The 16,955-nt window shown below is 33.2% G+C and overlaps 1 protein-coding gene across 21 annotated transcripts in view; it reads left to right on the top strand.

The window, feature by feature from the left end:
* The window catches only part of KTN1 (kinectin 1), a 124,024-nt gene that overhangs the window by 68,755 nt on the left and 38,314 nt on the right, over positions 1–16,955 (top strand). For 13 of the 21 annotated variants that reach the window (XR_008992485.1, XR_008992484.1, XM_036918579.2 and 10 more), the window contains 15 exons: positions 503–590; positions 3,228–3,394; positions 3,812–3,880; positions 4,807–4,844; positions 5,503–5,593; positions 5,952–6,020; positions 6,537–6,574; positions 6,729–6,810; positions 7,592–7,660; positions 13,381–13,415; positions 13,835–13,925; positions 14,631–14,699; positions 15,620–15,657; positions 16,366–16,456; positions 16,609–16,677. Coding sequence is in view for 19 of the 21 variants with exons in the window: in XM_036918579.2 (XP_036774474.2) it covers positions 503–590; positions 3,228–3,394; positions 3,812–3,880; positions 4,807–4,844; positions 5,503–5,593; positions 5,952–6,020; positions 6,537–6,574; positions 6,729–6,810; positions 7,592–7,660; positions 13,381–13,415; positions 13,835–13,925; positions 14,631–14,699; positions 15,620–15,657; positions 16,366–16,456; positions 16,609–16,677 (1,104 nt within the window). In the remaining 2 variants the exon portion in view is untranslated. The remainder of the gene's footprint in view (positions 1–502; positions 591–3,227; positions 3,395–3,811; positions 3,881–4,806; positions 4,845–5,502; positions 5,594–5,951; positions 6,021–6,536; positions 6,575–6,728; positions 6,811–7,591; positions 7,661–13,380; positions 13,416–13,834; positions 13,926–14,630; positions 14,700–15,619; positions 15,658–16,365; positions 16,457–16,608; positions 16,678–16,955) is intronic. The other 8 variants (XM_057488441.1, XM_057488435.1, XM_057488437.1 and 5 more) reach the window with 1 other exon arrangement.

The following is a 16,955-nucleotide window of genomic DNA, read 5'->3' as shown; positions in this document are numbered from 1 at the left end:
GTTTCATGCTAGCCTATATAAATATGGAAGTTTGTTTTTTACAGGTATAGAGAAGTAGATAAATGACAATAAGATTATGGTCACACTGAAGTGTTTATCCTGTACCTCAAAATATAAACTTTGGTCCCTGCTGAGATTTAGCAATGAAGATACCATCCTATCTTTTGAAAGCCTATCAACTAAAGAAAGATTAATGTAAAACATTATAACTAAGTGGCTCAGATATATACAGAGTAGTAGCTATATTGATGCATGAGAACAATACTGAGTTTCTGAAATACTCTCTCATCTGTAAATCCTATATATTAGAGAATGGAATGGCTGTGGCTGATAATACCTGTGCATATTATCAGACTGAGCACCTTACTGGGGTTGCCTAGCTTATTAAAATATAGGAGACTAGTTTTTAGAAATAGTTTTATGACACAGCAACAAAGATAAAGAGGATGCTTTTTTTTTTTAATTGAAATCCTGTGTTTGTGCTGACTTATCCTTTCTCCAGGTTCAACTCCAAGAAGCTGAGAGAAGGTGGGAAGAAGTCCAGAGCTATATCAGAAAGAGAACAGCAGAGCATGAGGCAGCCCAGCAAGGTAAGGGGAAGGGGTATTCATGTAAATTTAGTATATAATTCTGGGTAAAATTTCCTCCCCTCTCAAATATGTGAAGAAAGTATAATTTTGCATTTTGTTATAGCTCATTAAAAATAGCCTTTAAACTTTCAGAATACTTTATTTCTTCAACATTTCTTAGGGCTTTAAAAATAAGCTGTCTCCTAGCTTTGTCTGAAGCATTAAGTTACAGATAAAATCACAGCCCCTAATACAGTAATGGGAACCCAGTGCTGTGTGTTTCCTTTATGTAGTTTTTCCCTTTGGTCCCTTGATCAACTCCTCATTTTATTTTTTGTTTCTAAGGAAGGACTCACTTCCTATATTGTGAAGAGAAAAGCAGTGAGAGCATTACCATTCCTAGTAGTTGACTTCAAACTGCCTACTTAATTACTTTCACTGATTATTCTAAATTTGATAACCATCTTGGAGATAATGGAGCTTGTATTCTGTGTATTATTTATGTCTCCACTACTCCCTTTCTCCCATGAAAGAGGCGGTGAGCTAGTAAAATACAGTTCAAATAATAGGATAGATCATACAGGGTTTTGTCTCTTTAGACCTTTGGTTTCTTCCTATTTTTTTGCCACCCCTTGAGTGTATCCCTTTTGTTCAATATTTAAATATATCCAAGATATTTGAAGACCTTTTTCTTTAGCTATGAAGTTTATATTTACATTGATTCATTAGCTTATTTTTTTAATTAATGTTTTATATTTTATCAATGAAGCACACATGAATTTTGCCAAAAGAATTGTAGCTATTCACTATTTGTAATGATCTATAAACTATATATAACTGTAAACAGTAAAACCTTACTTTGGCCAGAAGCAGTCACTTTTGCTTTTTAATATTTTATATTGTATTTGTAAGTGAGCATATTATTAATACTTATACTGACTGCTCTCTCTTGATAGGTATCTTTTGACCCTTTATTTCAGAAAATTAGGGCTTAACAATCCCATACCATTCCTTCCACCTTCCCCTCAGTCTCCTGATACAGTTATGCACACTTCTTGATTATATCAATATTCATTATTTAAATCATGATGGTTGTATACCTCAATGCTGAGCCAAGATAAATATTATAACTGCAGTTCTCTTCTTGGACAATATTTTTTAATTTCCTAGAGCTAATTATTGCTTTATGTTTTTAACGTGCTTGATTTTTTTTATTGTTTAAAATTTTACCCATGGTTAAACTCCCTTTAACACTCTCCCTGTTTTTAGCCTCTCAACATATTCAGTATTGGCAAAAACTATCAGTTTTTCCTGGGGAGTCTTTCTTTGGATTCCTCAATTTTCCTGTTCCAATATTTGTTGCTTTTTCCTTTGTTTTTGGATCCTATGTCACTGCCATCTTTCTTGCTTTCCTCACTTAATAACATACCTTTTAGTAGCTCCATAGAAGTATGCCTTTAAGTACATTTGTTAAGGCTTTGCCTATCTGAAAATGTTTTTATTCTTTTACTATCATGCTTTATTGGTAGTTTGGTTATAAATTCTAGGTTGTAAGTAATTTCCTCATAGAATTCTGAATGCATTAGTTTAGTTTTTAATGTTTATTGTTCCTGGTAAGAAATATTCTCTTAAGAGTTCCAATCTTGCATATGACCATTATATGTTTAATTTTCAGGAGTTCTTTTTTCAAATTGTGATCTGTTACTAGTGCCTTGTTGTGGAAATAATATCTCATTTTTCTTAAAACATATATAATACTCATACATAGACACACACATGTGCACACACATAATACACATTTTCTATTTTAACCTATATTTGCCTCTCCATCCTTGGTGGTAGTGGCCTCTTTTTTTCTCTGGTTTTGGACGTGTTTATGTTGTGGGTCTGGGAGACAGCACTCATGATACCTGGTATTTACTAAGTCTTTCTGGGATTCTGGAACACTTTCCTCATCTTCATCTGCCAAGTTAGTAATAATCTCTCCAATTAATTTTATCTTAATTTCTTGTGATTTGAAGTTATATTTATTTTCTGATTGAAGAAACAAACTAGAAAACCCTCCTTGGATTTCTCCTTTGCTTCCCCTCCCACATACAGCTCCTCTGATCAGAGATAGTTTTATGTTTGTTTCTCATTTTTTTTTTTTTTTGTTTTAGGATCATTACTTAAAAGCAGACAGTAAAGTTGTACTTCATCTTACACCAGGACATCTGTCAGCCTTCAGCATCTGTCTGTTTTCCAAGTAGGAAAGTATAGGGAATTTATAAGAAATTCACTTAATAACTTACTAGAACATCTTTGGGGAAATAAAGAATGCTTTAAAAAAATAATACAGTAGTTCTAAACACCCATGTACCATTCAGTTAACACATTTATTGAGTATGTACTGTGTGCCAAGCCTTGGGCATACCTGCGGATGTAGAGAAAAGGCAGTCTCTGATCTCAAAAAGCTCATTCTCTGGGAGAGGAGACAAATTAGTACAGTGTGGCTAGTGCTGTGATAAAGGTAAGCATAGGCTGCTCAGAGGAGTTGTATGTGGGAGGGGAAGCAAAGGAGAAATCCAAGGAGAGTTTTCTAGAAGAGATAATGCCTAGTCTGAAGACAGTAGCCAGGCAAAGGTAGAGATCTTTGTCAAATGCAGTGTTCTGTTACAGATTTACAGAGTAAATTTGTGGCCAAAGAAAATGAAGTGCAGAGTCTACATAGTAAGCTTACAGATACCCTGGTATCAAAACAACAGTTGGAACAAAGACTAATGCAGTTAATGGAATCGGAGCAAAAAAGGGTGACCAAAGAAGAGTCTCTACAAATGCAGGTTCAGGTATCCAATGTTTCCTTTTAAAAAATAAAGGTGGGCAGTGGTTGGATGTGTCTGTATAGAAGAGAGGATAGCTCTACCTTATCCTAATTCTTGAGTAGTGATGAGTAATTAGAACTTAATCTGTGAGCAGTTGTCACAATACGGTATGTTTGAATATGTGCCTGAAGATATCCTCACTCACAGTCTTATACTTTTTGTGTTAGATTAGGAACATCCTAACATACTCTTAATTTCCACCTGATAAATTAACTTTAAGAATAGAATGCATAGTCAGTTTAAAATGTTGCCTTTTAGAATCTAAGAGTGCCTTTTTAAAGATAAACTGATAAAATTGTGATTCATTTTGCTCATATACATTAGTATATTTGTTAACAGCACAGTTTTCCCCTTCTCCTTTTTGGTTGCAATTTATGAAAGGACATTTTGGAGCAGAATGAAGCTTTGAAAGCTCAAATTCAACAATTTCATTCCCAGATAGCAGCCCAGGTAATGGTACTTTCTCACTGCTTATCATTAATAATAGCTTTCTAGCTGTTTACATAATCATCTGAATGCTTGTTGAGTGCCGAGCTCTACTGGATTAGTAGTGATACTCGGAGTGCTAAGCACTCTGGTAATTATGCACAGTGCTGTGGGAAAACACTAAGACAGAAATCCGAACCCAGCTAGTGGGAGGTGGGTTAGAGATTTTTTACCATAGGAGGAAAAAAATGTTTGCAATCCTCACAAAACGGGGAATTGGCTGAATGTGTCAAAAATAGTGGTTTATTTCACTAAATACTGGCTAGCCATAAGAGAAAACTTTATATACCCTTAGATGGTATATTAAGCATATTAAGCATAGCTCTCAGTCTAAAATTAATTGGAAAAGAGTTAATATAGGAAAGAGCATGTGTGTATGTATCGATGTATATATGTAAATTATCAACTCAAATTGGATTGAGATCTTACTGAGAGAGAGCTCTAGAAAATTTATCAAGAATTAAATACTTGGAGAATGCTGTAAGTACCTTTTACAAAGTAATAATAGCATGGGTATTAACCAAATTGACTTAATTGTTATCTTAATCATGAACTGTATCATTTCATTATTGAAAATAATTACTAAGGAAAAGAAGCACAGGAATGAAAAATGGCCTCTGTGGCTATTTTCCTATGTATTCTTGCTTGTCAGTTAAATAATTTCCAGACCTGCTAGCTTGTTTTATTTGAAATGTCTTAAGAAATGTAATTTCCTAATATTGGCTGTTGGTGATCAATAATAGCTACTACTGAGCACCCGTCATGAGCCAGATACTGCCTTAACAACTTTATATACAATAATTTCTTTTAATTCTTAAAGTTCTATTATGATTATTGTACAACTTTTACATTTCTCTTAAATGCTTTTATGTTGATTATGTTTTTCTTAGACTTCCGCTTCAGTTCTAGCAGAAGAATTACATAAAGTGTAAGCCTGCCTTTCTACACTTCTCTTATAATTGCTTAATCACCACTAATTTAACACCTGTTAGATTCAGTGCTTATGATTAACTTTATATTCTGACTTGTTCAGAAAATACTCAACTAGATTTGGAGGGACAGTGGATTCTGGTCTTTTTTTTAACCCCCCTTAGTATGTTGGGTCCCTAAACATTATACATTCTGTGCTTTCACGTCTTCATCATAAAGAGTTGGGGAAACTTTTTTCATTTGGGCCTTAGCAATTATGTGGAAGAGATAATGGTGATTTGAGATTAATTGGGAGTAAGTTAGTTTTTGTGTCTAATAAATAGTTGTATCTACTCTGTGTCTTAACCATATGGTGGTATGCCCCCCGAAACTTGGGTCCCTTGAGTTCAGAAGACCTGAAATCTGGTTTGGGTATTGCCAGGCTTGTGAGCTTAACTTATTTAACTTTTGACCCCAAGTTTTAAAATAGGGGTATTCATTTTAAGGAGTTATAGTAATATATCTGACAGTTATTACTAAACTGAAAGGGGCTATAGAGTATAGAATAGTTACGTGAGAAACTACTTAGGTAAGGATGACCATATTTAAGTCTGTTAATCCTTTGATTGGTGACTTCTAAATCTTCATTGAGTGAACAAATGTATTTCCTGTTAAAGGATTGCAGAAAAGGATAAGCAGATAAAACAGACGGAAGATTCTTTAGCAAATGAACATGATCATTTAACAAGTAAAGAGGAGGAACTTAAGGTACAGTAATTCTTATAAATGGCTGCAATATTTTAGAAGCATCATATTACCCTATCCTTGTAATCGGTAAATATGTCTATGAAGAATGGAAAATACTCTAGGATTTTCGAAAAGTGTCTTATCTTTTTTCTAAACTACAAAATCCTCTTTAGACTTCTAAGAGGAAAGCTCAAAGAGCTTTTTTCACATGATATAATTCACAGTGTCTTGGAAAATATACTAAATAATGTGAAGTGATGTTTTCTTCTGATTTAAGAAATTGCAATTTGAGGCCTTGCTTACGTAGAAGAGATGCTATACAAACTTCAAAGCCAATTGTATTAAATATTTCTAATACTATTTTTCTTTCTTGTTCTAGGATATACAGAATATGAATTTCTTACTAAAAGCTGAAGTACAAAAATTACAGGCCCTGGCAAATGAACAGGTAGGTCTTATTGCTTTTGAGCATTAGCCTCAGAATTTCAGTTTGTCTATACTTATTCTCATTGGTATTGCAAGCTCTAATTTTATTCATGTAGATAGTAAATAAAATGGATACGTGTATTTGGCTGCATGGTGTGTTGTTGAAAGCCTCCTAATGTTTGACCATGACTCTCTCAATCCACCTAGGTGTTACTGTTTTCGTGCTGAAATTGATGTTCCATCCAGTTAATTGATCAATTTTGAGATGTCAGAGAAATCAATTTAAAACTGTTAAAATGCTAATTTGTTTTAGCCTTCTGCCATTTAATCAAAAAAGAATACACTTTGTATTAGGATAAAAGTTGACCCATGAGAAGTACAAAATGCTGGACAGCAAAAAGTATTACAGAAATTTATGATACTGCTTTAACTTGATTTACTTCATCTATATGAAAATGTAACTTGTAAAAATCACTGAAAGAATAGTTTTGAGTGCTTCCTGAGAAATGATGTAATTCTCATCTCATTCCATACACAGGCTGCTGCTGCACATGAACTGGAGAAGATGCAGAAAAGGTGACTAAAGTATTGTTCTACATGGAGCCATTCATACATTTCTATTCAAATATAACTGCAGGAAATATTGCTGCTTATAACTGATAGCTATGTGCATAATTTATGTAAACTTTCTGAGTATGTGAAGTATTTTAATTGATTTCTTTTCTCATAGTATTTATATTAAGGATGATAAAATAAGATTGCTTGAAGAGCAGCTACAGTGTGAAATTTCAAGCAAAATGGAAGAATTTAAGGTGTGTGATTAAGTTTGTCAACTCAGCTTTCTTTGAAAAAACGTATTTCAGTTTTCAGCTGAAGTGTCTCTGGAAATACTACTTTTTATATATAATCACTCAGAAACACAGTTTCTGTGGTTTATTTGGGGGCTTATACAATGAATTTTTATTATAGACTTTTTGCATAGGTTATCTTAACTTTTCTGTTCTTATAAGAGACTTCTGAAATTTAGCTTTTCTCTGCAGATTTTAGCTGGTAGTTTGTGATGGTTTTAACTGCCTCCATTGTTAATGCAGTACTAGTTTCTTGTCATGGCCAACCAGCTTGAGTATTGTAAAGCATTTTGATCACAGTGTGCATTTCTACATGTAATAAGATTTACATTCTTTCTTTTTTTAACTTTTGTTTAATAGGAATCCTTTAAGTATGCACTTCAGAAAGGAAGGTTTCCCAGAAGCCTTTGGCACAAACTATTCAGCTCTGAAATACACAGGAAACAGTTACAAACATAGTGTTAATGCTATTTTGGGATAAATCACATGACTGAATTAAGGGGCTCAGTAGAAACTATGGTTTTAGAGATCATTGTGTATGTATTTTATACTAGTACTATATTCGTTGAAACTGAAAAATGAAGCCACATGAGATTTGCATTCTTAAGTCAGTATCTAATTCTTTGTCACTTTTGGGTACTTAAAACAATAATAGGGGTTTGAATTCTTAAGAAAACATACTCAAGTGATTGCTTTTTTACCTTTTCTTAATAAAACAATAGTAAATTGAGATACTTTCTTCCAGATTCTGAATGACCAAAATAAAGCATTACAATTAGAAGTTCAGAAGCTACAGACTCTTCTTTCTGAACAGGTAAGGCTTTTCATGAATTAAAAGGTAGAAATATTCAATATAAAGAATTCTGGTTCTATTTAAATAGTAATCAACTCAGTCATTTTGAGTTTTGCTTAAGTGTAGATTCATCTTAAGCAAGTATCTAAATTTCTGTTCATCAGGTATCTAAATTAAGGAAAACATATTTTTTCTTCCCTGAGAAGAAGCTAATGCTCACTTTATGAGCACTTCCCACTTCCTCTGCCTATGCCTACCCCCCCAAACAAAAACAAAAACATAAACTGTAATAGGATACATAAGAATTTCTTTAAGTCATTTTGATAGATTTGGCTCTCAGGATAAATTCCTTAGACTTTTGGAGTCTCTTTTTCTCCTTGGCAGTTTCTTAAAAAGAGAATGGGTTTGAAACCTACTCCATTCATTTAAAAACAGGGTGATGTTGATCTAAGACTCTCATTCCGAGTCTTTCACATTGACATTTATTTACATCATAAGCTTGTTAGTATTAGAAGGGGAAGTTTATGTTTAGTGCTTTGCATATGGCAGGCATCTTAAACCTTAATTCCTTTCCCTTAGAATATTTACTTTTTCCATTTCATCCGCCTCCTACTGTCATCATACTTTTTTCTAGAAAAGCAGTTTTAGAGATCATTGTATATGTATTTTATACTAGTACTATATTCATTAAAACAGAAAAATGAAGCCACATGAGATTTGCTTTCTTGCGTCAGTATTTAATTCCTTGTCACTTTTGGGTACTTAAAACAATAATAGGGGTTTGAATTTTTAGGAAATTTAGATATTTTTAGGTATTTATAGAAAACCATCAAAACTATAGCAGCCTGAATAAGCATGGCTCTCCATAAATTAGACCCCTGAGGCAATGTCCATTATGTGGCTATTCCTAAGAGTTGCCTTCATACTCTTGTGCTGCACAATTACTCAAATTCCAGGTTTTAAAAATATTTAGAAACTCTTTGATATTAGGTGACGCATTAGAATAGAATTTCTCTGTTAATAATAACACTGCTAAATTTTTGGAATGAACTCTTAGTAGAAGGTGAAATATAAGTCTTTACAATAACAGTACTTCATTTAGTAGATGCATGTTTTTTTATTTTAAAATTCACATTTATGCAGGTGTTGGTGTAAGTAGCTGTGCCAAATACTGTGGAAGTATTTTATTAACATCTGTTGACTTGTCAAGAAGTAATCCATTTGTTCTCCTCCCCATCCTTAAATACAATATTAAGTGCTTCGTATGATTTTTATTACTTTGTATATGCTTTACCTTTGCAAACAAAGGTAATAAAGGAGAAGAGCTGAATGGATGATACTTAGTGCAGCTAGATGACTCATGACACTATAATCCAAAAATGGTATTGAAGTCTTATTCTTAAATCTCATTATTATTTCCCTTTTGTTGTGTTATAACTCATAATAAATATTTCATCAGTTATAAGATTTCTTCCTTGTACTATGGAATCAACCTAAGTGTCCATCAATAGATGAATGGATAAAGATGAAGTGTTACATATACACAATGGAATATTATTCAGCCATAAGAAGAAAACAAATCCTACCATTTGCAACAACATGGATGGAGCTAGGGGGTATTATGCTCAGTGAAATAAGCCAGGCAGAGAAAGACAAATACCAAATGATTTCACATATTTGTGAAGTATAAAAACAAAGCAACACAGAAGGAACAAAATAGCAGTAGACTCACACTCCAAGAAGGGACTAGTGGTTACCAAAGGGAAAGGATTGGAGAGGGTGAGTGGGGAGGGGGAAGGGGATAAAGGAGCACAACAATCCTCAATCACAATGTAAGTTGGTCATGGGGACGGTAGTACAGCTAATGATTCTGTAACATTTTACTACATTGATAGGTAGTGACCACACTGGATGGGTTGAGGATTTCATAATATGGGTAACTGTTGAATCGCTGTATCGTATATTTGAAACCCACATAAGATTGTATGTCAATGATACTTAAAATAACTATAACCAGAGACTGTAAGATACACTGAGACTGCAGAGATGATAAATTACAAGGGAGAAATTTTTTTTTTTAATTTATCACCTCTGCAGTCTCGGAGTATCTTACAGTCTCTGGTTATAGTTCAGTTGACAGCATTTTAATTTTTAGCAGTTATATAAAATACCAGTCGGGAAATGCATCATTGGTGACTTGACTAGATAAACTATGATAAGTATCTTTTGGTCTTGTTAACTCCTCCTTGAAAAGCAGAATGTACTGTTTGTGAGTTGGTTATTAGAGATTCTGGAATACCTATTTCCATATATAAAGTTTTAAACTTTCTAAAATTTACTTCATGGGAGCTAGAACAGATGCTAGAAATTTCTGAATCTTTCCTAGAATTCCAGTATTAAAGATACTGGTAACTCTTGAATTTAAGCAGAAAACTTGAATCTTTAAAAATTGTTAACTTTTATTGTGCACTAAAAATGGTATTCTCCATCCTAATTAGATAGGAACAGAACCACTAGCTTTTCCTTCCACTATCTTTTCCTTAAAGATAATATGATGCCCTAAGAATTGTAATTCTAATAGCTTACATAAAATACCCTATCATGTGTGGAAGTTAATATTTTAAAAAATCCTCTAATTTCTACCTTATTGAATATTCAACTTTTTGTCTACTATCCGGTTTTTGTGTACTCTTAGATACTCTGTTAAGATCCATTTTAGCATGAGATGGATTTTTTAAGTGAAGGATAGTTTTATGAATTTTTATGAAGAACAGTCCACAGAACAAAATTTCATAGCCACATTTTTTGATTATTTGATATGGTAAGAGGGGAAACTTACTTTGTGGTACTAATTTAAGATTTTTTCTTTGGTAATTCTTACAATTTTCTTCTGAAAGCACTTTCTTTTTAGTCTAGAAAGCAAATACTGTGCTGATAATGTTTCTGATTAGTAGGTAGGTATAACTTAACAGTCTCATTTTGGCAGACTAAAGAATCATCTTTTTGACTTTTTCTCTGATCATTTTAATTGCTATTGCTAGTGAAAGAAGAGATAAAGATTAGTATAATTTCCATTTCTTTCATTTCCACCTTTCTTTAACCCCTTTCTATCCAGCAGTCAGCATTCCAAGTGACAGTTGAGAGAGGAACAGTTTAGTTATGTAAAAAAAAATTCAGTCCTTCTGCCCCCATGGATTTTTATTCTGGAAGAAAAGATTGAGCTTATTGAAGCAGAAACCAATAATGACGACAAGTTGTTGTTTCTTCAGGTGTAGGAAGCAGAAAGACAAATACAAGGTAAAGGAACTTTTTATGAAAGAAGGGAAGACTCCATTTGGATGTATGCCTGTGGGTAGATGAGGCAAATAAATCAGTTACTAAGGTCTTACTTACTCAAGATAAAATCAAACTTTTTTGCGGGGAAGGGTTCAGGTATCCTGTTTTTTGAAGCATTTTGACTTCTTAGGTCTGGAGCAGTATGACTTTTTATTGTAGATTTTTAAGATTTAATGATCAAGATTATTAAGTAAAAACTATGGGAGCAGGAAATCGCTTTGCCTTGCTGCAGGGCTATATTATATTGCAGAAGAATTCATTGTCACATAACATGTAGTTTTGAAAACCATCTGGGAAGGAAAAATTTGGATTGGATTTATACCTACAATGTAAGAAGTGAAAATGTTGCATAGATAGTAAGTGGATGGATGGTCTGTTTTGTGCAATTGAATATACTTGATGAGCACTTGACCAAGAGTATTTATTAAACTGTAGCTTTGTTAAAGGAAATTCAGTTCATTATATATTTACCAATTGGGTGTATGCTAGGTACTGTGTTGCATTCTAAGGCTACACAGATGAATGAGACTTGGGTCCTACCCTCAGGAATGTGGCTTAGTAACACAAAAGTGTGATGAATAAAGTTACTGAATTGTGTTTGTAGGTTTGGAGGAAGATACAAATTCTATCTGAAGGAGAGTGAGGGTGAAGAGGTATGATAGAGAGGGGACAGCTAAACCTGATTTTGAAAAATGGCCATGAATTTGCCAAACAGCTAAAGGGTACTCCAGGGTGAGGGGATGCAGTGTTAAAAGTCATGGCAGTGTGTGACAATGGCATTTCAGGGCGTATTGACATATTGTAGAAATGTAAATTATGAGATGTAAAGAGTGGAAAAAGACTCTTTCGGGCCTAATCATGAAGGACCTTGTTTGCTGTGTAAGAACCATGATCTTCATCTAGCATGTGGGTAAGCCACTGAAAGGTATTTATTGCAAGGATGATTAGGTTTTTTGTTGAGCATTTTAGATCACTCTCGTAACAGATGTTTGAATTTATGTGGGGGAGAAGAATGTAGGACTGAAGATAATAATACAACTCAGTGATTAGGGTGCAGGTAACTTGGACTTAATAGTGTTGTCTTTTTTAAATTGAGATATAATTGACATTACATTTGATTAGTTTTGGGCATAATGATTTGATATTTGTATATAATGCAAAATGATCATAACAATAACTGGTTAACATACATCACCATACATAGTTAGACATTTTGTGTTAAATCTTTAGGTGAGAGATGGCATTTGTCAAAAATAAAGATGGATAAAAAACCATCTTGTTGAAAGATTTATAAACTTACTGTATGATTTATTTTTCACATTTTATAAGCCTGATTTAATGTACTTTTGACAGCACCTATCTTCTTTCTGGTAGAAGGAAAATTTTTTCTCACTGAGAAGTTCTTCCTGTAATCCTCACAGAATAATCCTTATGGACCAAAAGCAGAGAGAATTTTAGTGTATTGTGGTATTTGAGATGGGTAAAGCTGAAGGCCTTCCATAGGCATTGAAGAAAAGTTGATTAATTTAGAAATATGCAAGAAATAGAATCTTAGGACTTGAATTTGGCAATGGAAAAATTAATAGTACTTGTGAAAAATGATTGTAATAAAAAGGGAAAAAAATTGAGAAGAAGAGAATGGGATGGCAGAAGAGAATGTTTGAGGAAAAAGATCACAAACACATTTTTGTAAGGCTGCTTAGCTGTCTGAAGCCCTGGGAATGCCAAGGAGGAAGCCCCCCTTTTGGACACACATTACTGGGGACTTCTGTGTTTATGGGGGAATATTAGAAAGGGGGTGAGGTCAGCTTACATGTAATGCTTTACTGCTTTACAAGGGGAATATGTTCATATGTTGCTTCTGCAATTTACAATCAATTTTAAAACTTTCTATTCTATGTATTGGTCTGAGTGTTGGTTACACAGTATCTTCATGTTAAAAATTAATTGCATTGTAAACAGGATTGGTGCACTTGTTAAAACTTAGTTTTAAAAGTTAAAACAAATCAATTTATAAAAAGAAAAAGCAAAGCCTCCTTCCTGGCTTGTGAGGCCGTGAGCCTTGGACTTTTTATGTTGAAGAAATGAATTAATAAAGGAAGTAAGGCAAATTCTCTTTTCATCCTTAAGGTTTTCTTTTACAGTGACTAAAAAATTATTCAAAGGATACTAATTTATTTTGCAAGCCCATTTTATACTTCATCTTTTTCTGTGTCTTTGTGTAGTTGCTTCTCTTCTGTCTTGTGTTTTCTGAATTAAATAATTCTTTTATTTTTAGCAGTCTTCAGATATGGATCATCTTCCTAAATTTTTGCATCTGATTAAATAGTTTTTTATAGAATCCTTTATCTAAACTAGTTTTAGATAACTTGCAAACTTGGTAAAATTAAACTTTTTTTTTTTAGCCTAGCAAAGATGTTGTGGAACAAATGGAAAAATGGTAAGAGTTTAAAATTTTCTTTTTATATTTTAATGTCTCATTTCTACCAAATTTGAGATAACAGAATTATTTATTAATCTAGATCCTTGAAATCTTCCTTGTAATTCATGATAGAAGAGAGTGGTATGCTATTAATTGATCTGATTTGGGATTATACTGGGTTTGTGGGCATCATCTGTGGCAGTGATGTATTTCTTTAGGCTAGCATGAAAGCATGCATTACTTGAGAACACATTTTACTCATTTGTAAAGAGGAAGTAGTACCCTTAGGCTGTGATCAAAGATCTTCAGAAATCTTTCCAGAATCAGAACTTTATAGGGATGGATACAGGAGTTGATCCATGTAAAATATTTAGGAGTGATACCATTTACTTTGAAAAATAGTTCCTACATATATTTTAAATTTCATATAATTTCAGTATTCAAGAAAAAGATGAGAAGTTGAAGACTGTGGAAGAATTACTTGAAACTGGACTTATTCAGGTGGCCACTAAAGAGGAGGAACTGAAAGTAAAGCATTTTATAGATATATTTTCCTTATGGTTTATTCAATGAATATGAAGGGGTTTCACTGTAATTTCTATAAGGTTTTCCCATAGCTTTTAAATGTAATATTAGTTACCCACATTTTATGAATTTATGTGATGTCTTTTTTCATTAAATTAGCATTTTATTAGAAATAGAAAAGTGCATAGTTGATTGTAGCATTCACTGCTTATATAAGTAGATACTATTGTTAGGAATTATAATATAGGCTTCCCCACTTCCATCCATGCCCAAATTATAACCAGTTATTAGCAGACTTCATGAGTTGATGCAGTAGTATTGGAGGCGAGAGAAAAGGAGAGACTATAGTTCTGTTTTATGATTATCACAGCTTTAATTAACTTGATTAGGATATGGTTGCTGGAAAAAATAAGTTAAAAGGTGTATTTTAATTTAAGGAGAGAGATGACTTGGTAAGTGGTGTACCATGTAGTTTTGAGGCTGTGGAAACATATGTAGTAATAAATACTTGTGGGGATGATTGAATCAAAAACTCATTTGACTAGCTCTAGAGGTTATAGACTGTAGACATGTGGAACAAGTGAGATTTCTGGGTGTTCCAGAGAGGAAAAGAAGCAGCTAAAGAAAAAGGAGAAGCTCCTGTATTTTAAAGCTTGTTATTTCTTTCAGAAAATTAAAGTATATTGTGTTTATGTGTCTTTGAAAAAGGCAATAAGAAGAGAAAATTCATGTCTGAGGAAAGAGGTTCAAGAATTAAAGACTAAACAAAATGATCAGGTAATGTATTTAGATCCTACAATTGTTCTCTTCTAAACAATGGACAAAACTGTTAGATTCAACTGCAGTCAGTCTGTTGTTTGTTCCTCCCTACTCCAACTTGCAATCTGTTTACACTTTTAATCTGTGTATAATTAGTGACTTGATTATCAGTAATAGAGGCTGTGACTTACTGAATGCTGACTGTATGCCAGGTGCTGGATAGAGTACTCTAAATAGGATGTCATTGTTTTTTACTACAGTTATAAAAGGTTTTGAGTACAGTTGACCCTTGAACAATTTGGGTTAAGACTGTGCAGGCCTCACTTATTTGCAGGGTTTTTTTTGCCAATAAATATATCGGAAAATTTTTTGGAGATGACAATTTGAAAAAAGTTTATTTTCTCTAGCTTGAATACAGCATATAATACATATGCAAAATAGGTGTTAATCAACTATTCATGTTATGGGTAAGGTGTTCCAGTCAACAGTAGGCTATTAACAGTTGAATTTTGGAGGCGTCAGAAGTTACATGTGGGGTGGGGGAGTTCTGCAGGGGGTCTGTGTGCATAACCCATGTGTTGTTCAAGAGTCAACTGTATACAAATAGTAAGATCCTGTATAATAGTAGAAGAGGCTGTCTGAAATTAGGTAATTTCCTAGTTGTATTTTCTCTTTATTTGGTTAGAATTACTCAGTAATTTAATACTTGGTTTTTCTTTTGACCTATATTTACCATAAGTAGCTTTAAAGCTGCTTACTTTCAAAGTGCTCTTCATTTTCATAATTATTTTTAAAAATCTAGAAAGAATTCCTTGGTTTTATTTTTTCCCATTTGGATTTTGGTATAGTAGAAAACTTAAGGATAACATACTTTTCTGTTTCTGACTCATTTATACTTTTAAGCAATTACTAAGTAGGATATACCTTTCTATTTGCAGGTTTCTTTTGCATCTCTAGTTGAAGAACTTAAGAAAGTGTAAGTGATGACATTATTAAACTGGTCTTTCTCTTTTGGTCCATTTTCTTAGTGCTCATAAATCTTGTTTTGTACAATTGAGACAGCTGATACATGTTAGTTTAACCTTCACACTATAATTTTTTATTGATGGAATAAGGGAACTTAGATGTGCTTTCTCAGTGCAGTGTGATTGTTAAAATATCTGCTTTATAATTGATGCCATCTATTTTCTTAATTTATGGTAGCAAATTGTCAACTTTCTGTTTCTGCAGTAGGAACTATTAAAGAACAGATGATATTGGAATAAGAGATCAGTTCCTTGCATGCATCCTCTTCTTGAGGTATCTGTGACGTTTGATGCTGTAATTGTGTATAAGTTCTGCTGCAGCTTTCAGAGCTCTAGATGCCAATATTGTTGAGGGAAACTCAGTTCTACCCATTGTTCTTTAGGCTACAAATCTTATAATCCCTGTGCACTTTGGAAGTATGTTACCAGCCTCTTCTTGTGTGCATAGGCTTCAGCCATCTAGTAGTTGCAGATAAATTCTCATTTAGGAAGAGCTTTAGGTATTTTTTTTTCCATTCTGTTTGCCAGATATGTTGCTATTTTACCTAAAATGTGAAGAGTTGATTTGGTAAGCCTGTTGATGATTTGGTGCTATTTTGTGTCTTAGTTGGTAGATCTCAAATTCTATTCAAGCTTAAAACTGCATTTCTTTGTCTTAGGATCCATGAAAAAGATGGAAAGATCAAGTCCGTGGAAGAACTTCTGGAAGCTGAACTTCTCAAGGTTGCTAATAAGGAGAAAACTATTCAGGTATTGGGGAAGAAAGCTGTGTGTGTTTTTTTTGGTTTTGTTTATCAACTTTAGTGAATACCATTTAATTTCATGTGCTTGTCTGTACATTACATTTTATGTCAATATCTGTGTTTCCATTGTCCAATCTTGTCTGTTTTGTCATTGTCAAGGATTTGAAACAGGAAATAGAGGCTCTAAAAGAAGAAATAGGAAATATCCAGCTTGAAAAGGCTCAACAGGTAAAAAAAATCCCAGAGCCATAGCATGACAGATTTGTTAGTGTATTTATGAGCTATTCAATTTTTTTCTTGTTACTTAGAAGAAAATTTACAGTAGTGTGCTGTAAGTATATTGGATTATGTACTCCATATTTATTTATTTTTGGCTGATTTGAGATAAGTGCTGTTGATTTTTAAACACTATGGTTTTAACTGTTAGATCTTTTCTAGAAAGTTTTCTGTATTAATGTTTCATTTTAGTTTGCCAACTTAAGAAAACAAAGCATGAAACAGTTTGG

Source organism: Manis pentadactyla, chromosome 11 (assembly GCF_030020395.1).
Source record: "Manis pentadactyla isolate mManPen7 chromosome 11, mManPen7.hap1, whole genome shotgun sequence".
NCBI lineage: Eukaryota > Metazoa > Chordata > Mammalia > Pholidota > Manidae > Manis > Manis pentadactyla.
The sequence above is the reverse complement of the archived record's forward strand: the minus strand, read 5'-3'. Positions and strand labels throughout refer to the sequence as shown.